At 44.8% G+C, this 22977-nt stretch overlaps 1 protein-coding gene across 3 annotated transcripts in view; it reads right to left on the bottom strand.

The window, feature by feature from the left end:
- Nucleotides 1-7646: 7646 nt before the first annotated feature.
- The window catches only part of LOC117517102 (fibronectin type III domain-containing protein 4-like), a 91218-nt gene continuing 75887 nt past the window's right edge, over nucleotides 7647-22977 (bottom strand). For all 3 annotated transcript variants that reach the window (XM_034178042.1, XM_034178027.1, XM_034178034.1), the window contains 4 exons: nucleotides 21803-21905; nucleotides 21637-21726; nucleotides 21370-21536; nucleotides 7647-7818 (listed from right to left, as the gene is read on the bottom strand). In XM_034178042.1, coding sequence (XP_034033933.1) covers nucleotides 7777-7818; nucleotides 21370-21536; nucleotides 21637-21726; nucleotides 21803-21905 — 402 coding nt within the window. In that variant the 3' untranslated portion in view covers nucleotides 7647-7776. The remainder of the gene's footprint in view (nucleotides 7819-21369; nucleotides 21537-21636; nucleotides 21727-21802; nucleotides 21906-22977) is intronic.

The following is a 22977-nucleotide window of genomic DNA, read 5'->3' as shown; positions in this document are numbered from 1 at the left end:
CCCCAAATAAGAGTGACGAATGGTTGGCTATGTGCGTAAGAACTGACCCCACTCTCCCATCTCTTCAAAATGTTCCTTTGTCTGTTCCCTGTTTGTCACAAAATGTGTTGTTGTCCAACTGGTGCCGCCAGAGGACAAACAGTGAGAGGACTGTGGGCAGCAGTAAGTGTGCGATGAATCATTTCTGTTCCTCCTCCTACGCTGTGAAAATGTAGCGGTCTCTCTGTGAAGACGTTCTTCCTCACGCTGGAGCTGGTTGTGTTTCTGACTGCTAACAAAAATGACGTTCACGCTGGAATCTTTGCTTCTGACTCATTGTTTTGAATGAGTGATTTTGGAGTGGACAAGCAAAATTATCTGGCACTGTGACGTCTCTGTTCATTTGCAACATGTGCAGGGTGCAAAATATAAATTAACTTTTTACTTATATTTTGTTGTAGTCATATCCACAGGCATGACGACCGTAAAGGCTCCAGCAGTCTGACATTTAAACCCCAATTGACCTATTGACCTCTGGATGACCTTACACACGCAAATCCAGAGCCTGCTTACTCTTCATATGTGAGCCAATGTTTGATTGACATTGGAGTAAAAATTCAAAATTTTGACCTTTGACCCCAATGACCTTGACCTTTATCAAAACAAGCCCTTTAAGGGCAAGTCTGGGGTCAACTGTTATGGTTGAAAATGACCAAAGGGCCAGTGAGCAGCAGGGAAACAAATGAGTCAGCTATGATATTTAGCACCCCCCCCCCCAGTTTTTATTGTTTTTAATCAATCAATCAATCAATTTTTTTATATAGGGCCAAAGCACAACAAACAGTTGCCCCAAGGCGCTTTATATTGTAAGGCAAGGCCATACAATAATTATGTAAAACCCCAACGGTCAAAACGACCCCCTGTGAGCAAGCACTTGGCTACAGTGGGAAGGAAAAACTCCCTTTTAACAGGAAGAAACCTCCAGCAGAACCAGGCTCAGGGAGGGGCGTCTTCTGCTGGGACTGGTTTGGGGCTGAGGGAGAGAACCAGGAAAAAGACATGCTGTGGAGGGGAGCAGAGATCGATCACTAATGATTAAATGCAGAGTGGTGCATACAGAGCAAAAAGAGAAAGAAACAATGCATCATGGGAACCCCCCAGCAGTCTACGTCTATAGCAGCATAACTAAGGGATGGTTCAGGGTCACCTGATCCAGCCCTAACTATAAGCTTTAGCAAAAAGGAAAGTTTTAAGCCTAATCTTAAAAGTAGAGAGGGTGTCTGTCTCCCTGATCTGAATTGGCAGCTGGTTCCTCAGGAGAGGAGCCTGAAAGCTGAAGGCTCTGCCTCCCATTCTACTCTTACAAACCCTAGGAACTACAAGTAAGCCTGCAGTCTGAGAGCGAAGCGCTCTATTGGGGTGATATGGTACTACGAGGTCCCTAAGATAAGATGGGACCTGATTATTCAAAACTTATAAGTAAGAAGAAGAATTTTAAATTCTATTCTAGAATTAACAGGAAGCCAATGAAGAGAGGCCAATATGGTGAGATATGCTCTCTCCTTCTAGTCCCCGTCAGTACTCTAGCTCAGCATTTTGAATATTAACTGAAGGCTTTTTAGGGAACTTTTAGGACAACCTGATAATAATGAATTACAATAGTCCAGCCTAGAGAAATAAATGCATGAATTAGTTTTTCAGCATCCTCTGAGACAAGACCTTTCTGATTTTAGAGATATTGCGTAAATGCCAAAAAAGCAGTCCTACATATTTGTTTAATATGCGCTTTGAATGACATATCCTGATCAAAAATGACTCCAAGATTTCTCACAGTATTACTAGAGGTCAGGGTAATGCCATCCAGAGTAAGGATCTGGTTAGACACCATGTTTCTAAGATTTGTGGGGCCATGTACAATAACTTCAGTTTTATCTGAGTTTAAAAGCAGGAATACTTTTTTCTTTCAATCTTTACAATAAAATACCTGCAAAATTTATGCTATAGCAATGATTCACTTAGTTGATCAACACAAAACTATCAACTATTTTCAGTTCAATTGTAGATTATGTAATTTATCAAATTTGGACTTGACCTCCCAAGTTTACTTTTATTTTGATGTAAATTTTCTCAAATTATTTTTACTGTCGACTACTAAACACAAAGTTTTTTTTATGTATCACACATGCTTTCAGTTGCTTCAAATAATTTATTTCCTTTCTCTGAACTGGCGCCTGGGCTGCCTGCTAATATAAGCAACAGATTGATTGTTATTTGATCATTGTGGTGTTCCACCACACTGCTCAGCGTGCCGCTCTCGTTCGAGCGACATCTCTGCTATTTTGGCATTGTGGGATAGCTCGTTTCCAGTTTGCATTTGCAAAATGCCGTTGAATTTGCCAACATGAGAAGATCCTGCTGGATGAGTGTGACTATTGACTTATGATCATTTAGGTGTAAAAACACACGAGATACACAAGTTCTTGTGCCAAATATACTCCTGATGTTTTTATTACCCATGAAAATGCACTGTCATCACAGGTCTGGGAACTTTTTGCGCAGGAATTCATCAAGCACGTTGGCCGCGGGCGTGTACTAACATAGAATATACAAAAACTGAATAGTTTTCGGCCAAAATGAGAGCATCCACTGTTGGCTTGCCATAAGATAGTGGCGCGTATGGTATCTCCCCTGGTGGATATTTATCATTAATGCAGGTATCAGAGTTTCACCAAGATTTAAATTGTTTAAACTAGTTCATTTAACTCAAAACAATCTGGCTTTAAAATGTTTTATGTATGAAAAAATTCATGCCAATATGCTAACTGTATTCTTAACTGTTAGCCATAACTGCATTTAACAACAATCTAATCACAGTTAGCATTACTATATATGCTAACGCTAACTACATTTAGTGTTACCTGCTAACTGTAGGTAGCACAACTGCAGGTAAATAATAACTGGGGTTAGCATCTGTATGCTAATACAAACTGCAGCTAGCACAGCTAACCATGGTTGGTATTTTCTTTGATACATGATGTCAGTGTTTGAATAAACAGCAGTACGCTTCACACCCAGACATCATCAAATTTTCTGTAATTTGTTTTCATCTCTGTTGCTTTCCTGCTGATAGCAAAAGTTATGGCTGAAAAATGTTCAGATGACAGGTGAAAGCGGCCTGAATTCACAGATATGAATTTAAAAAACAGGGGGTTTTGTTTGTTTGTTTAAGATATACAAAATGTACAACAAGCTTTCAAATGATAACCTTGTTTATGTGAGTTCTACCTTTATAACTGCAAGAATGCCCGTGCTGTTCAAAAATAAAAGGATATTTACAGCCATGAACTTGTGACTTTTCCTTATTACTGATTGGCTGAAGAATTTTGCATTCCACCTGTCCCAGTCTCCCCTACAATCTGAACAAAGTGGTTTCTCTGTGCAGAACATTCGTTTGATTTAGAGCCAGGCCTGTGATGTCACCCATCACCATTTGAAGACTTCTTTAAATGTCACCATGCCGGGCCGGCTGATGTTACGGCGTCAAATTAAAATCTTGTTAAGTCACAGTGAGATTCTGCAGGGTCTGATGCTGCACATTGAAATCTGCAGCCAGAAACATTTGACCAGTTTTGCTCCCTGGAGGCTGCTGACAGTCGTCGTCTGTCTTTCTCAGTATTACGCCTGACTCCTCACAGAGTGCCTCGGGGCGTGGAGGCCGCCGCCGGCCCCCGGGCGAGCTGTGATATTTCAGTCAGCGAAGATGACCTGCCTTTATGATGAGGATGCTGCCGCTTCTCCATCCCTCCTTCATCCTGCCTTTTGTTTCCCACTTGAAAGAAAAACTGAAGGCATATTTTCCTGTTAAGATGAAAGTCTTTCCTGTGACCTCTGACCCCAGAGGCCCTGAAGCTGTGGGGGAGAATGCATGTGCCAGAAGGACTTTCAGCCATGATGGGCTGACATTTGTATGAAAGAAGAACCTGAAATGTGTGCATTGTTTGGGGAAAAAAAAACATATCTGCATGATTGACAAGGAGACTTGTGGCTCACCTTTTGCTGCTCAACACCGCCACCTCCTGGCACAATGCTGTAAGTGAAGAATGTGAATAATTATCAAATCAGTTCATTTTCATTTGGAAAACACCTTTTACTAAAATGTAGCTTTTTACAATTACTTGAGAACTAATTAAACATTTTCAACAAATTATGTGTGGAAGTTAACCTGGATTAAAAAGATTACATTTGAGAACTGATAAGAAGAAGAAGTGTTCTTAAGTAAAGTTGTTGAAAAGTGGGCTAAGCCTGGAATCAAGCATTTTTTTTTTCTTTGCCATTCTACTCATGAATGAGTTTTATAAGAGGCTTGATGTAAATGTAGCTGTTGTTGGCTGAGTGTTGCATTTTAAACTCTTTGCAGGGGTGGTAGCCAAGTGGTTAGTGTGCTTGGTTTCAGTGCAGAAGGTTCCCGGTTCAAATCCCACCCCTGCCACATTTCTCCATGTGAAATGGAGTTGTGTCAGGAAAGGTAGGAAATGTCAGGAAATAGAAATTCTGCAAACCAAACCCCAATATAAACTACATTGCTCTAATTTGATCACAGTTATTTGATAGAAAGCTTAACCCTAACTCTTTTCCATATAACTCTATGAATTTGATAGGGTTCAGGCGCCACCTGCTGGACAAACATATTTATGCGTCCTTATGATTTAGAAAACCAAATTAAGGATTTTCTATTTTTTTATTTTTTCCACCTACATAAATATAAGTAATAACACATATTTCAGTGACGTCTTAAGTCGAAAAAATAATAAATGCAAATAAAAGTACAATTTCTGTTCACATCAGTGGTTATTATTCATTTTAGAAATTAACACAAATTCACAGTTTCTAAAACACTCAAGACAAATGATTGAAAACTTACTTCTCCTGTTTTAGCAGCAGAAAAAATGCACAATCAATATCTATATATTTTATTTTTAATCATCTCTGGATTACCCTGATGTGCAACCTGAAAACACACACAATGAAATTTTCATATTCATAGTAAATAAATACTATAAATTTCGAAGTTATAATCCAATTCCAAGCAAATGAAACAAATAAAAGAATCCAAAATCCACCTCAATATAATAACAGCTGTAGGTTTTTGTATGTACACAACAGTATCTTCCAAAGATAATCTCAGGCTTTCCTCAATGAATCCAACTCACATTTAGCACATTGATCACTGGACCAGTGGAGACTTGAATTTTGCCACAATCCCATCAGAAATTGTGGAGTTACGGATGGTCAAAAGTTTGTCCGTATTAGACGTACAGGTGTCTGCTGTACTTCAGTCCTGTTTGATACATCTCCCTGAAATTTATCACACAGCGTGAAACAGTGTTGGTCTGTGTAAATTTCCATGAGCAGAACTGTAAAGGTTATTTGAGTTAAAATGTTTTTTAACCTTTTTGTCACATTGACAACACAACAGCTGCAGCACCAAACTCCAAGACCCTCCCATTTCAACTGAATCTGAATAAATGCTCTTTTTTTTTCTTACAAATCTCTGTTTCTATTCAAAATGTGAGCTGGCATTCTTTCAACAGTTGATGCTCATTTAACCCCCGAGCACCTCCTCATTTTGACTTGTCAGTATCTCACAAATAAAAATATCAGATATACGAGGTCTGTCAATAAGTAACGGTCCTTTTTATTTTTTTCAAAAACTATATGGATTTCATTCATATGTTTTTACGTCAGACATGCTTGAACCCTTGTGCGCATGCGTGAGTTTTTTCCACGCCTGTCGGTGACGTCATTCGCCTGTGAGCACTCCTTGTGGGAGGAGTCGTCCAGCCCCTTGTCAGAATTCCTTTGTCTGAGAAGTTGCTGAGAGACTGGCGCGTTGTTTGATCAAAATTTTTTCTAAACCTGTGAGACACATCGAAGTGGACACGGTTCGAAAAATTAAGCTGGTTTTCAGTGAAACTTTTAACGTCTGATGAGAGATTTTGAGGTGAGACTGTCGCTTTAAGGACTTTTCACGGTGCGAGACGTCGCGCAGCGCTCTCAGGCGGCGTCATCAGCCTGTTCAAGCTGAAAACCTCCACATTTCAGGCTCTATTGATCCAGGACGTCGTGAGAGAACAGAGAAGTTTCAGAAGAAGTCAGTTTCAGCATTTTATCCGGATATTCCACTGTTAAAGGAGATTTTTTTTAATGAAAGACGTTGCGGACGGGTCCGCGCGTCGGGACGCAGCCGCCGCGACGCTCCGCCACAGGAAAAAACACCTCTGTTGAAAGCCTTAAGGACAAGTTGGAACATGTCCTGCCTGTTAAACAATTTCTCATATACTCACTCCACTGAAAGCCATCAAAAGCCGCCTGGATTTTACAAATGGTTATCAACACGGAGGTGTTTTTCCTGTGCCGCCGCACCGCGTTGGCTGCGTCCCGACGCGCGGATCCGTCCGCACGTCTTTCATTAAAAAAATCTCCTTTAACAGTGGAATATCCGGATAAAATGCTGAAACCGACTTCTTCTGAAACTTCTCTGTTCTCTCACGACGTCCTGGATCAATAGAGCCTGAAATGTGGAGGTTTTCAGCTTGAACAGGCTGACGACAGCGGCTGAGAGCGCTGCACGACGTCTCGCACCGTGAAAAGTCCTTAAAGCGACAGAATCACCTCAAAATCTCTCATCAGCCGTTAAAATTTTCACTGAAAACCAGCTTAATTTTTCTAAACCGTGTCACTTCGATGTGTCTCACAGGTTTAGAAAAAATTTTGATCAAACAAAGTGCCAGTCTCTCAGCAACTTCTCAGACAAAGGAATTCCGACGAGGGGCTGGATGACTCCTCCCCAAGGAGTGCTCACAGGCGAATGACGTCACCGACAGGCGTGGAAAAACTCACGCATGCGCACGAGGGTTCAAGCATGTCTGACGTAAAAACATATGAATGAAATCCATATAGTTTTTGAAAAAAATAAAAGGACCGTTACTTTATTGACAGCCCTCGTACAGGCTTAGAAGGGGTTGATGCTCCAGCTGTTCCACAAATATTTCACACAGTTTATATCCACGTACCTACCAGCTTTTAACACTATCTTCTGAACATTTTCATATTATAATTCAAAAATATCAGATTCAAACCGACAACCACTGAGATCCAGTTATGCCTGACTTTCACTAAAGTGAATATTAACTATTACAATTTTTTTGTTAGTACTCTACATTAATTAGAAGTTTAAATCTAGCAGTTGTAAATGTTTCCATCCCTGACTCACACAATGAAACATCTTAACATGTGCTGCTCCAAAAAGCAAAAGCAACTGTTTCAATTTTGCCACCTACTGGCAGGGAATTGCCATTGCAGTGAGTCGGCATGCTGGCAGTCGTTCACAAGTCTTTGACATAAGAAAAAAGAGAAACTGAAAGACTTTTTTTTCTTTCTTTTTTTTTTTTTTTTTTGCACACGTTAACATTAAATCCAGTTTTAAGAATAACCGTCTTCAAATATGTTTGCAAATCTCGAGAAGCTGCAGATTATTACAGTGTCACCGCTTTCTGTCATGTTAAAGAATGCAACCTTTACTACCGTCTGCCACTAGATGGCAGTCATCACCCTGCTGTGCAATGATATAGTTTCTTTTTTCTTTTTTTTCTTTTTTTTTTTTTTGGTGTAATAAATTCTCCATTAGTCACAATTATCCCATTTATGCTCCTTAGGCAAATGTCACTGGTGCAGAAATTAGGCATGCTGGTGCCACACGTCCTGCGCTGCGAGTTGCCGCTGAATCTCAAACATCTCTCAAACTCTAATGATGCTGATGGAGGAGGAGGCCCTGTTGAGCTGAGAAAGATCAACATGTCACAAGGATGCAAATGTATAAAACTCACAGAGCTCAAAGCTTATTTTAACCTGCAGCGTGCACCGCAAGTGCAGTGTGCACGTGCACACCTTTTTGTAATGTATGGGTTAGAGAATGCATGACCTAATGTGCCAGTATAACAGACCCAGCTGGTCCCACGAGACTTAAGTCAGGCTCAGCTGAAAGCCTCACTTAACTAAAATAAAGCAGAATTGATTTTAATTAAAAATGCTAAAATTTAAAACTTACAGCCGAGCAAAATCCTCCCTAATTAGATAAGATAATTAGTCCCACTAGAGGAAATTTACAATGCTAAAGCAGCAAAGGGAGTCACAGGACAACTGTGCAAAGTATGCAGAAATAAGGTAAACAAAATAAATACCCAAAAAACACATGGAAGGCAAGTTCTGTGCAGAATAACAATATATACCATTGAATACACTATTTACAAGGAGGAAAAAGAATGCATCATAATAGTGCACACGAGTGTTAAGTGACGTATGTGAGTGTATAAGTCTGTTATTACACAAGCATTTGTAGTATTATTGCACATGAGAGACAGAAAAATTGTTACTATAATGATTATTAGTGATTTGAATGATGTGGGTGATTTGAGTGGTCTACTGGGAACAGTGCTGGTTGTGGAGTCTGACAGCAGCAGGAAGGAAGGACCTGCAGCTTCATCCTTCATGCACTTTGGGTGGGACAGCTTGTCGCTGAAGGAGCTTTCCAGTGCAGTCAGGGTGTCACTCATGGGGTGGGAGGTGTTCTCCAGCAGGGATGACAGCTTAGCCATCATCCTCCTCTCTCCCACCTCCTGCACTGAGTCCAGGGGACTTCCCAGGACAGAGCTGGCCTTTCTCAGCACTTTCTCATGTCTCCCTCCTCTCAGCAGTGTGATACTGCTGCTCCAGCAGACCACTCCATAAAAAATGTCTGATGCCACTACAGAGTCAAAGAAGGTCCTCAGGAGCACCCCCTGAGTGGCCTCAGCAGGTAGAGTCTGCTCTGACCTTTCTTAAAAAGTGCAGTATTGTTTGACCAGTCCAGTTGATTGTTTAGGTGAACACCCAGGTACTTGTAAGAGTCCACTATCTCAATATCTGTTCCTGGATCTTCACTGGTGTCAGTGGAAACTGGCTGTGCCTGTGGAAGTCCAGCTTTTTTTTTCCCCCCTGCATTGTTCTGTAGGCGGTTCCGCTGATGCCAATCCACAAAGTCCTCATTGGTGATGAGGCAGATGATTGTAGAGTCATCAGAGACAGTTGACAGAGTTGTACATGAAGTCTGCAGTGTAGAGGGTGAAGAGAAAGGGAACCAGACGGTTCCTTGCGGGGTCCCCATGCTGCAGATGACCATATCAGAGACACGGTCCTGGGCCCTTATGTACTGTGGTCATTCTGTGAGGTAGTCCAAGATCCAGGATGAGTGGCGGGGGTCCACACCGTGATCTCCAGCTTGTCCCTCAGAAACACCGGCTGTATGGTGTTAAAAACACTGGAGAAATCAAAAAAGGTCATGTCGGAGGTGGATGACAACATAGTCCACTCTGATGCCAGGCTGGTACGCAAACAGAAGTGGATCCATCGATGATTTCACCAGGGGGCGGATATGTCCAAGCGGTCACATTTAATTAAACTTTCCACATACATTGATGCTGTTTTGTGCACACATGATCCCCTCAGATCTCAGAAGTCATAGGTACTTGACTGGGAGATGGCTTAGGAACATCTGGAGCAGGTTTCTAATATGTAGAACTGGGGTTGCACGAGGCATCCAGTGTAAAACCTATGATAAATTCCAAAACAGATCTCTCTCAGATCCATGAAGGTGACTCTGAGCATGTGAGGCCAAAAATACATACAGCAGTGTTCAGAATAATAGTAGTGCAATGTGACTAAAAAGATTAATCCAGGTTTTGAGTATATTTCTTATTGTTACATGGGAAGCAAGGTACCAGTAGATTCAATAGATTCTCACAAATCCAACAAGACCAAGCATTCATGATATGCACACTCTTAAGGCTATGAAATTGGGCCATTAATGAAAAAAAAAAGTAGAAAAGGGGATGTTCACAATAATAGTAGCATCTGCTGTTGACGCTACAAACTGAAAACTATTATGTTGTTCAAACTGATTTTTTAGCAATCCTGTGAATCACTAAACTAGTATTTAGTTGTATAACCACAGTTTTTGTTAGGAAAGTGAATGAAACTGACCCACGTTAGGGGGGCGTAAATGAACGGTCAATAGGATATCCAATAAATAACAATTTATTATGCAAAGTGCAACACAGATCCAAATTATGCAGAGTCCAATCAAACACGAAGTGACACGTGGGCAGGCCCGAGGGTAGGAGATGCCTATCCAGAGAAGAGCCGGGATCCATGATGTTCCACCGCCAGCCGGAGGTCTGCAGTACCCCAGAACCGCCAAGTCCTGGGTCCCCAGGTGGCCACCGCTCGAGGCTGTCGGACCAGTACTGCTGGCAGTAGCAAAAACAGGTTAAGTGTGGGTGTGGGTACACCCAGCAAACAGTCAGCAAAACACAGTTTTCTCCTGAAGGAAAAATCCAACAACTCCCAGAGAGCAGGAAAACTGAGAACGTGCAGTACCAGTAGTAATACTTAGAAATTAGGAAAGTGAGGAGTGGAAACGCCAGCTCCTCCAAACTTCCACTAACCCAGCTCCAAGCTGCAAGTATACAAGGGTCACGACAGCAAAGACTTCAGTAGCAATAAAAATGTGCGAACAGCACAAAACGGCTGAGAGAGTTTACCTGTCGGGTAAGCTGATAACTCCGCAGAGTTGTGGTGTCCTTCCCTGGCTTTTATGGTAAGTGTGATGAGGATGGAACACAGCTGATGACAGCCTCCAGGTGTGCCTTCAGGAGTACCACAAAAGGCCAGTGCGCCCTCCAGAGGACCAAAGGTGCTAGCATGGCAGGGTGCCATCTGGTGGTGGGCCAGCAGTACCTCCTCTTCAGCGGCCCACACAACAGGACCCCCCCCTCAACGGGTGCCTCCTGGCGCCTGCCCCGGCTTGTCTGGGTGCTCCTGGTAGAAGTCCGCTAGGTGGGTGGGGTCCAGAATGTAGCTCTGCTTCACCCGGGAGCGTTCCTCTGGGCCATATCCCTCCCAGTCTACCGGATATTGGTAACCCCGACCCCTCCGTCGAACATTGGGGAGTTTCTTCACCATCCAGGCTGGTTCTCCATCGATGATCCGGGCAGGAAGCGGTGCCGGTCCAGGGGAGCAGAGGGCTGAGGTGTGATATGGTTTGATGCATGAGACATGGAACACCGGGTGAATCCGCAGTGAAGCAGGGAGTTGGAGCTTCACCGTGGCGGGTAGGATCACCTTGATGATCCTGTAGGGTTCAAGGAAACGGTCAGTCAGTTTCGGGGAGTCCGTGTGTAGAGGGATGTTTTTGGTGGATAGCCAAACCTCCTGCCCTGGCTGGTAAGCAGGGGCCAGGGCTTGTCGGCGATCCGCATGACCCTTAGCCCGCATCCGGGCTTTCAGGAGAGCAGAGCGGGCTTTCTTCCACACCCAACGGCATCTCCTGAGGTGGGCCTGGACCGAGGGCACCTCGACCTCTCCCTCGACTGCCGGAAATAGCGGGGGTTGATACCCAAGGCAGACCTCAAACGGGGAGAGGCCGGTTGCAGATGATACTTGGCTATTATGTGGGTACTCGATCCAGGCCGAGTGTTGGCTCCAGGCCATCGGGTGCGCAGATGTGACACATCGGAGGGCTTGTTCCAGATCCTGGTTAGCCCGCTCTGCTTGACCGTTAGTCTGAGGGTAGTACCCGGACGACAGGCTCACCGTGGCCCCCAGCTCCTTGCAAAAGCTCTTCCAGACCTGCGAGGAGAACTGAGGACGCTGGTCTGAGATGATGTCCGTGGGGATACCATGCAGACACACGACGTGGTAGACCAGGAGGTCTGCTGTCTCCTGGGCCGTCGGGAGGTTCAGGAGGGCCACAAAGTGGGCCGCCATAGAAAACCGGTCCACTATTGTCAAAACGACAGTCTTCCCCTGGGACGCAGGGAGGCCCATGACGAAATCCAGGCCTATGTGGGACCAGGGGCGATGAGGTACGGGCAAAGGCTGGAGAAGCCCCTTCTCCGCCTGATGTGCTGCCTTGCCCCTGGTACAGGTGGTGCAGGCCCGGATGTACTCCCGAGTGTCCGTTTTGACTGACGGCCACCAGAACCGCTGCCGGACCACTGCCATGGTCCTTCGCACCCCTGGATGACAGGAGAGCTTGGAACCATGACAGAAGTCCAACACGGCAGTCCTAGCGTCTGGTGGCATGTACAGCCTGTTGGTGGGTCCTCCTCCTGGATCCGGTTGTGGGGTCAGGGCCTCCCTGACTACTCCCTCCATGTCCCACGTGAGGGTACCGACAATAGTGGACTCCGGTAAGATGGTGTCTGGTGGGTCCGACAGCCTGTTCCTTGAGTCCTCTTCATGCACCCGGGACAAGGCGTCAGACTGGACGTTCTTAGTCCCGGGGCGATAGGTGATTGAAAAGTTGAAGCGAACAAAACGCAATGACAACCAGGCCTGCGTGGGGTTCAGCCACTTGGCGGTCTGTATGTACTCCAGATTCCGGTGGTCGGTGAGAACCATGAAGGGGACCACAGCTCCCTCCAACAGATGTCTCCACTCCTCAAGGGCCTCTTTCACTGCCAGGAGTTCCCGATTGCCAACGTCATAGTTCCGTTCAACAGGGGTCAACCTGCGGGAGAAGTAAGCACAATGGTGGAGAACACCATCGGACTCCCTGCTCTGGGACAACACGGCTCCTATCCCTGAGTCAGAGGCATCCACTTCAACTATAAACTGGCGGCAAGGATCGGGCTGCACCAAAACTGGTGCAGTCGAAAACTGGTGTTTCAACTCCCTAAACGCGGCTTCGCACCAATCCGACCAGGTGAAGGGGAATTGGGTGGAGGTCAAGGGCTATAAGGGGGCTTGCTACCTGACTATAGCCCTTAATGAACCTCCTGTAGAAATTATACGAACCCTAGGAACTGTTGAAGCTTCCTACGGTTCGTCGGTTGGGGCCAATCTCTCATCGCAGCTACCTTAGCCGGATTCGGTGCAATGGAGTTGGAGGAGATTATGAACCCCAAAAAGGACAGAGAGGTGCGATGGAACTCGCACTTCTCTGCATTCACAAACAACCGGTTCTCCAATAACCGCTGAAGGACCTGACGGACATGCCTAACATGGGTCTCAGAGTCCTGAGAGAAGATGAAGATGTCGTCTAGGTAAACGAAGACAAATCGGTGCAGGAAATCCCGCAGAACGTTGTTTACCAAGGCTTGGAATGTGGCGGGGGCGTTGGTGAGGCCAAACGGCCTGACCAGGTACTCAAAGTGACCTAAGGGGGTGTTAAATGCTGTCTTCCACTCATCTCCTTTCCTGATCCGAACTAGGTGATAGGCATTCCTAAGATCCAGTTTGGTGAAAATTTTGGCTCCATGCAGGGGCATGAACACTGAATCCAATAGAGGTAACGGGTAGCGGTTGCGAACCGTAATCTCGTTCAGCCCTCTATAATCAATGCATGGACGGAGACCACCATCCTTCTTGCCCACAAAAAAGAAACCTGCACCTAACGTGGATGAAGAATTCCGGATTAGCTCGGCAGCTAAAGAGTCCCGGATGTAGGTCTCCATTGATTCGCGTTCAGGACGTGAGAGATTGTACAGTCTGCTGGATGGGTACTCAGCACCTGGAACCAAATCAATGGCACAATCATACGGTCGATGCGGGGGCAGGGTGAGTGCCAGATCCTTGCTGAAGACGTCAGCAAGGTCATGATACTCAGCCGGCACCTCCGTGAGATTGGGGGGGACTCTGACCTCCTCTTTAACTTCATCAGCAGGTGGCACAGAAGATCTCAAACACTCCCGGTGGCAGGTTTCGCTCCAATGAGCCACAACCCCAGATGGCCAATCAATCCGGGGATTGTGCTTTACCAATCATGGAAAGCCCAAAATTATCCTGGAGGTTGAAGGTGCCACAAAGAACACAATCTTCTCCCTGTGATTCCCAGAGACAACCAAGGATAAAGGCTGTGTCTGGTGTGTGATTTCTGGCAGTAGGGTGCCATCTAGTGCCCGCACCTTTAATGGTGAAGGAACGGCCACCAGAGGGAGCCCTACAGACTTAGCCCACCTACTGTCCAGTAGGTTCCCTTCCGATCCGGTGTCGATCAGTGCTGGAGCGGTAAGGGTTAAATCCCCAAAGAGCATTGTGACTGGGAGTCGTGCGCATTTCCATGGAACGCCCATGTGACTGGTATGGCTCACGCTTAACCCAGTCTCTAAAGGCGAGTGTTGGAGTTTAACCGTTTGCGGCAGTCTTTCTGAACATGCTCACTCGAGCCGCAGTAAAAACACTCTCCACAGGCCAGCCTCCTTTGTCTGTCCTTTGATTTCACTTTAGCCCTGCTCGTGTCCATAGCTTCGTCAGCAGGGGGAGCTAGTGCCACGCGGAAAGCCCTGGCTTTGGAGCGGGGAGAGGACGGCGCTACTTCAGACCTGGAAGGGAGAGGGACGGCGCGCACCCGGCCACACCCTTCGTCTCGCTCCCACTTGTATTCCTCTAACCGATTATTAAGACGAATAACTAGATCGATAAGCCCATCTAAATCCCGCGGCTGATCCTTAGCCACCAGATGCTCCTTTAGGGCCGGAGACAGCCCATTTACAAAGGTGGCGCGGAGTGATACTGAATTCCAACCAATCGCTGCCGCAACACGAAAGTCGATTGCGTAATCAGCAGCACTCCGTCGCCCCTGTCTCATCGACAGCAGCATATTTGAAGCGGACTCGCCTCTATTGGGATGATCGAACACCTGTCGAAACTCCCTAATAAACCCAGTGTAAGTTGAAAGGAGCCGAGAGTCTTGCTCCCAGAGCACCGTAGCCCAGGAGCGAACCTCGCCCCGAAGTAAATTGATCACATAAGCCACCCGGCTATGGTCTGACACGTACATCACGGGCCATTGTGAAAAAACGAGCGTGCACTGCATCAAGAAGTCCGCGCATGTCTCGACACAACCCCCGTACAGTTCCGGGGGACTAATGTAAGCTTCGGGTGGCGAGGGGGGAGACCTCTGAACAACCACTGGACTTCCTCTATTTAGCGGCAGGTCCACTGGAGGGGGGGCAGGTGCAGCCACGCCTGACGCGCGCGTCTCAACCTGCGCAGTGAGAGCCTCCATCCTTCGGCTGAGGTGAGCGTTCTGCTTGGTTAACAAATCCAACCGAGCAGTGAGGTTAGACAGAATGTGGTGCAGCTCACCCAGCGGTCCTCTTGGTGGATCATGCGCGCCTTGCATTTCTATTGGTTGTTCACTAGGTGATAAACACCCCTCGGAGTCCATGACGTGGCCGAGTTATCCTGTTAGGAAAGTGAATGAAACGGACCCACGTTAGGGGGGCGTAAATGAACGGTCAATAGGATATCCAATAAATAACAATTTATTATGCAAAGTGCAACACAGATCCAAATTATGCAGAGTCCAATCAAACACGAAGTGACACGTGGGCAGGCCCGAGGGTAGGAGACGCCTATCCAGAGAAGAGCCGGGACCCATGATGTTCCACCGCCAGCCGGAGGTCTGCAGTACCCCAAAACCGCCAAGTCCTGGTTCCCCAGGTGGCCACCACTCGAGGATGTCGGACCGGTACTGCTGGCAGTAGCAAAAACAGGTTAAGTGTGGGTGTGGGTACACCCAGCAAACAGCAAAAACACAGTTTTCTCCTGAAGGAAAAATCCAACAACTCCCAGAGAGCAGGAAAACTGAGAACATACAGTACCAGTAGTAATACTTAGAAATTAGGAAAGTGAGGAGTGGAAACGCCAGCTCCTCCAAACTTCCACTAACCCAGCTCCAAGCTGCAAGTATACAAGGGTCACGACTGTAAAGACTTCAGTAGCAATAAATGTGCGAAAGGCACAAAACGGCTGAGAGAGTTTACCTGTCGGTTAAGCTGATAACTCAGCAGAGTTGTGGTGTCCTTCCCAGGCTTTTATGGTAAGTGTGATGATGATGGACCACAGCTGATGACAGCCTCCAGGAGTACCACAAAAGGCCAGTGCACCCTCCAGAGGCCCAAAGGTGCTAGCATGGCAGGTCGCCATCTGGTGGTGGGCCAGCAGTACCTCCTCTTTGGCGGCCCACACAACAGTTTTTCATGATTTCTTCACATCTGCGAGGCATTAATTTTGTTGGTTTGGAACCAAGATTTTGCTCGTTTACTAGTGTCCTTGGGGTCATTGTCTTGTTGAAACACCCATTTCAAGGGCATGTCCTCTTCAGCATAAGGCAACATGACCTCTTCAAGTATTTTGACATATCCAAACTGATCCATGATACCTGGTATGTGATATATAGGCCCAACACCATAGTAGGAGAAACATGCCCATATCATGATGCTTGCAACACCATGCTTCATTGTCTTAACTGTGAACTGTGGCTTGAATTCAGAGTTTGGGAGTCGTCTCAAAAACTGTCTGCGGCCCTTGGACCCAAAAAGAACAATTTAATCTCATCAGTCCACAAAATATTCCTCCATTTCTCTTTAGGCCAGTTGATGTGTTCTTTGGCAAATTGTAACCTCTTCTGCACATCTTTTATTTAACAGAGGGACTTTGCGGGGATTCTTGCAAATAAATTAGCTTCACACAGGCGTCTTCTAACTGTCACAGCACTTACAGGTAACTCCAGACTGTCTTTGATCATCCTGGAGCTGATCAGTAGGTGAGCCTTTGCCATTCTGGTTATTCTTCTATCCATTTTGATGGTTGTTTTCCGTTTTCTTCCACGCGTCTCTGTTTTTGTTTTGTTTTTTGTCCATTTTAAAGCATTGGAGATCATTGTAGATGAACAGCCTATAATTTTTTGCACCTGCGTATAAGTTTTCCCCTCTCCAATCAACTTTTTAATCAAACTACGCTGTTCTTCTGAACAATGTCTTGAACGTTCCATTTTCCTCAGGCTTTCAAAGAGAAAAGCATGTTCAACATGTGCTGGCTTCATCCTTAAATAGGGGACACCTGATTCACACCTGTTTGTTCCACAAAACTGACGAACTCACTGACTGAATGCCACACTACTATTATTGTGAACACCCCCTTTTCTACTTTTTTTTTTTACTAATAGCCCAATTTCATAGCCTTAAGAGTGTGCATATCATGAATGCTTGGTCTTGTTGGATTTGTGAGAATCTACTGAATCTACTGGTACCTTGTTTCCCATGTAACAATAAGAAATATACTCAAAACCTGGATTAATCTTTTTAGTCACATAGCACTACTATTATTCTGAACACTACTGTAACTAACCTTGATACACAATTTGTTACAAACCTTGTGGTCACACTTATACTTATTTACTTATTTTGGATTTTATTTATCTAATTTTTATTTGCATGTGTACATGTACAGTTTGTCAACATGATATGTGGAAAATACATCAATATCTTTCAGTGAAATTTGGTGGACAAGTTGGATTTTGGACTAAGGAGGAATGAATTCGATTTTGAAGAAAATGCAGGAGAAGGATCATTTTTGTTTAAAATACTTATGTGTCTGACAGTATATTTGTACTTCTGTGAAACAGCAACTCCACATGCTCTTCAACAGAAGACTGTTGAGTCTCAGCGGAGGTTGCTTCATGGCTTTAATTTTTATTATTTATTTATTTATTTGGCAACATTATAGTAGCAAGCGATCCTCTTCAAATAACTGCTGAAGATGAGAAATGCAAATATAAAACATTTTTTTAAAAAGCTCCTTAAAGCTACAGTGTCATCTAGTGGTGAGGTTGCAGGTTGCATTATGCTGTCACTGGTCACAATTTTGTTTCCCTTCACATTTTTGTTTCTTTGTCGATGGGGGTTTATGCTCCCTTACCTTCTTTTCTGATAAGCAGTTTGTATGATCCATCATTACACAAACATGAGCATTCGCAAACTTGTTATTCTGCACAAGCAGCCACTAGACAGAGTATCTGAGAGCAACAACTAGTTCATCTTATTTTGTCTTCATTCTTCTGGACACACTGTAAAATGCATAAGGCAAAGAAAGTGAGTCCATTTTGGGCTACTGTACCAACATGGTGGTGCAACATGGCTCCGTCACTGAGCTTGGTCAGTGAACTTTGCTTCACAGTTCTGTCAGTGAGCTCTGTCTCTGTGGTTGATTTATATTTAGCCAGGCCGGGACCTGCTTCGGTTGCTAGGAGATCTCTGATGCAACTAAAAATTTCTCCTCAAAGGGAACAAACTCTTCTTTCCAGTCAGGAAAGATCAGGCGGTGACGACAGAGATGTTTGTTTCTAAATCTGTTTCAGTGATGGTGCACCCAGAAAGTATTCACAGCAGTGCACTTTTTCCAATTCAATTCATTTCATTTATATAGCGCCAAATCACAACAAAGGTGCCTCAAGGCACTTAACACAAGTAAGGTCTAACCTTACCAACCCCTAGAGCAAGCACACAGGTGACAGTGGTGAGGAAAATCCCCCTCTGATGATATTGAGGAAGAAACCTCAAGCAGACCAGACTCAGAGGGGTGACCCACTGCTTAGGCCATTCTAACAGTTACAAGGTTTTTACAAAGTTTTACTGAGCTGAAGAAACAGAAAACAGGAATTCAAAGTGCAATTGTTGAGATGACTACACAATCATTTAAGCCACAGGCAGGGGTTCATCCAGTTCCCTGGGGTGCAGGGGCAGCATACATCCATCATACCATCAGTGAGCCTATCACTGCAGCAGTTTATTCCAAAATGCAGACTGCAGTGTGCTGGATCAGCTTCTGGCATGGCATCTCCTGCTCAGTCCAGTGTCCTGTGCACTGCAAATGTCTGTTTTCTGAGATGTCACTGGTACCTTGGACAGAGAGAAAAAGAGCAGAATCAGTCAGCCGGAAAAACTACACCTAAACTATAGTTCACAAGTAAATCAACAGGAAAGCAGAGCAGGAATACTAAGGACATCGCTAGCCCTAAGCTTCACTAACAAACCCCGAATTTAGATAAAGTTGAGGCTGAGACATGTTCCATTGCTAATAAAATGAATTTAAAAGGATAGTAAGCACAGTACCGTACGATGCCAGTATGCTAACCATATGAGAATACAATGCATCTTAAGTCTTAACTTGACAGTTTTATTACCATAGGGAGGTCATTCCACAAAATAGATGTACAATAAAAGAAGGCTCTATGGCCTGCGGAATTTTTTTTCACCATAGAGACACAAAGTAGTCCTACGCCCTGAGAATGCAGATCCCAGGCTGGTACGTAGGGTTTCATTAGGTTAGCTAAGTAGGGAGGTGCTATTATGTGAATAATTTTCTAGGTTAATAACAGAACCTTAAAATCTGACTTCACAGGGACAGGAAGCCACTGAAGAGACACCAAAAGTGGTGTAATGTGGTCAAATTTTTTGCTTCATGTCCGGATTCTGGCAGCAGCATTTTGAACCAATTTGAGACCCCTATTGCTGGACCGTGGTAAACCAGAAACTAGAACATTGCAGTAATCCAGTCTAGAAGAGACAAATGCATGATTCAAGGTCTCAGCATCAGCCATAGACAGGATAGGATGAACCTTAGCTATGTTTCACAGGTGGAAGAAAGTAGTCCTCGTAATATCTCTAATATGTAGGTCAAAGGATAATGTGGGATCAAAAATAACTCCATGTTTCTCACTTTGTTAGTGTGATGTCTGACACACGAGCCTAGACTAAACCTTAGCTGATCAAACTGATGCAGATGTCTCATTGGACCAAGAACCATCATTTCAGTCTTGTCCAAGTTTAAGAGTAAGAAATTGATGGACATCCAGCTTTTCACTGACGCAAGGTAATCCTCTAAGGACATTATGTCTACGTAATTACCAGACGTTATCGGCATGTATAACTGAGTGTCATCGGCACAGCAATGAAAAGTAATCCCAAAAGAACGCACTATGTGCCCAAGGGGTGCCACATTTTGTTATGTTACAGCCTTATTCTAAAATACAGTAAATTAATTTTTCCCTCAAAATTCTGCAAATGTAATAATAAATAAAGTAAGAAATCACATGTACATAAATATTCACACCCTTTGCTCAGTACTTTGTTGATGCACCTTTGGCAACAATTACAGCCTGAAGTCTTCTTGAATATGATGCCACAAGCTTGGCGCACCTATTTTTGTGTAGGTTTCCATTCCTGTTGGCAGCACCTCTTAAGCTCCATCAGGCTGGATGGGGAGCGTCAGTGCACAGCCATTTCAGATCTGTCCAGAGATCTTCAATCAGATTCAGGTCTGGGCTCTGGCTGGGCAACTCAAGGACATTCACAGAGTTGTTCTGAAGCCACTCCTTTGATATCTTGGCTGTGAGCTTAGGGTCATTGTTCTGCTGAAAGATGAACCATCACCCCAGTCTGAGGTCAGAGTGCTCTGGAGCAGGTTTTCATCCAGCATGTCTCTGTACATTGCTGCATTCATCTTTCCATCAATCCTGACTTGTCTCCCAGTTCCTGCTGCTGAAAAACATCCCCACAGCATGATGCTGCCACCACCATGCTTCACTGTGGGGATGGTGCCTGGTTTCCTCCAAACATGCCTGACATTCACACCAAGAGTTCAAGGTTTGTCTCATCAGACCAGAGAATTTTGTTCCTCATGATTTGTGAGTCCTTCAGGTGTCTTTTGACAAACTCCAGGCGGGCTGTCATGTGGCTTTTATTAAGGAGTTATTTCCGTCTGGCCACTGTACCATATAGGCCTGATTGGTGGATTGCTGCAGAGATGATTGTCCTTCTGGAAGGTTCTCCTCTCTCCACAGAGGAATGCTGGTGCTCTGACAGAGTGACCATCGGGTTCTTAGTCACCTCCCTGACTAAGGCTCAGTTTAGACAGTGGCCAGGAAGAGTCCTGGAAGATCCAAATTTCTTTCTATTTATGGATGATGGAGGCCACTGTGCTCATTAGGACCTTCTAAGCAGCAGAAACCTCTCTGTACCCTTCCCCAGATTTGTGCCTCCAGACAATCCTGTCTCAGAGGTCTACAGACAATTCCTTTGACTTCATGCTTGGTTTGTGCTCTGACATGCACTGTCAACTGTGGGACCTTCTATGTAGACAGGTGTGTGTCTTTCCAAATCATGTTCAATCAACTGAATTTACTCCAGGTGGACTCCTATTAAGCTGTAGAAACATCTCAAGGATGATCAGTGGAAACAGGATGAAACGGAGCTCAATTTTGAGCTTCATGGCAAAGACTATGGATACTTATGCACAAGTGATTTGTTTTTTTGTTGTTTTTAATTTTTAATAAATCTGCAAAAATAAAAATTAAAAATTAAAAATTACATTGTCGTGGTGTACTGTGTGTAGAATTTTCAGGAAAAAATGAATTTCATCCATTCTGGAATAAGGCTGTAATTTAGTAAAATGTGGAACAAGTGAAGCGCCGTGAATACTTTCCAGATGCATTGTAGTCCTCCTCACCCGGCTGCTGCGTACGGCTCCATTGTGGTACATGGGCGAACTGCTGGTGGAGGCGTTGTAGTACGAGGACGTGGCACGAACCAGAGGACGCTTGACTTTATCCTTGGTGCCGTTGGTGTCGCTGTCTTTGATGATGTCATACTGCCGGCAGAAGAGGGCGATAACGGCTGGAAAAGAAGACAAGTGAATAATGAAGATCAAAGCCTGACTTCACCCATGTATGTCCAAGTACGTGCATGGTGCACGTGCACACGCACAGAGCCTGACCTGCCCACAGCAGCAGCACGGTGGTGATGATGAGTAGCTCCCCAGTCTGGAGGTGAGGGGTCATACCCAGACCTTCCATGGCAGGTTCATCTGAGGACACATTCAACACTGAAGAATCCCACACAAACAAAAAAGAATTAATGGATCAATTCTGTGTTTTATTTACGATGGTCCAGAACGCCGGCTGGATAGTGATCAGTTCTCTCCAGAGTCCTGAAATGGATGGCGCGGCTGGGCTGGCTGTCTCCGTGCAGGCCGACAGACTGCACCTAAAAATAACAAACACAGAGAAAAAGAGCTGTTCAGACGGCAGCAGGCAGTTTTCCTGTAACACCCAGATGACTCAGACGAGGTGGTTGGACAAGTTCCCAACCAGCATAATCAGAACATAACGTTACGCAACAGTGACAAGAGATCAGTCTGAAAGCACATTTCTAGCAAGTGGTGGTGCTTTGGTTTTTGGCTGCCATCCTGACTGATCAGCAGAGGAGAAAATATTATTGGCAGAGAATGATAGACAAAAGGGCAGACTCTCGTCCCGATAGTCCGTTCCCCGGTGTGCCAGAGAGACATTTGGAACGCCCCAGTAACACCTGAACCATTTCCATAACTGAATAAATCACCATCATTATATAATAATAAAAGTTAGTGTATAACAATTTGAGCAATATTTGACTGTATGTTTGTTCCAGTTAACCTCCCGGGTCTGTTGCATGAATTGGCCTGAAAGGTCATTTTGGTCAAAGGTCAACATTTTGATGTCTACCAAACGTGGCACACGTGTGTATGTGGGTTCTGGAATTGACCAGACAAGGTCACATATACCAAACGTCAGTCATTCTTGGGATGAAAATAACTGAGGGCAAGGTCACGAGGGTCTGATTTGGACCAAAACCTGTTACATATATGGGGATGGGTTCCAGAATTGCCCAGGTTGTCAAACATGCCAAAGGTCATTCAGTTGTCTGTTTGTTGGCTGACTCCTCCCAGGTCCTTTTGCTGATTTCTACCAAATGCATCATGTCAATAAAAGCACAAGTGCCAACACTACACAGCAAGTTTCGCTGAGTAAAATATACTCCGCTGGGATAACATTTGGTCCCAGTCTAAACAGAGTAAAATACACTATTATAGAGTGAAATCAGCTCTACTGTCTGGTCAAATCAAATGTTTCCACTCCAATAAGAGTTTAATTTACACTGTGATAGAGTATATTTAACTCTGTTTGGACTGGGACCAAATGTTATCCCAGCAGAGTAAATGTTACTGTTTTCATGGCCACTGGCACAATTGCCTGGTACAACAGAATATGGATAAAATGTTAATTCATATTGAGGTTGC

The sequence above is a fragment of the Thalassophryne amazonica genome, chromosome 1 (assembly GCF_902500255.1).
Source record: "Thalassophryne amazonica chromosome 1, fThaAma1.1, whole genome shotgun sequence".
NCBI lineage: Eukaryota > Metazoa > Chordata > Actinopteri > Batrachoidiformes > Batrachoididae > Thalassophryne > Thalassophryne amazonica.
Note: the sequence above shows the minus strand (reverse complement) of the source record. Positions and strands in the feature narration are given on the sequence as shown.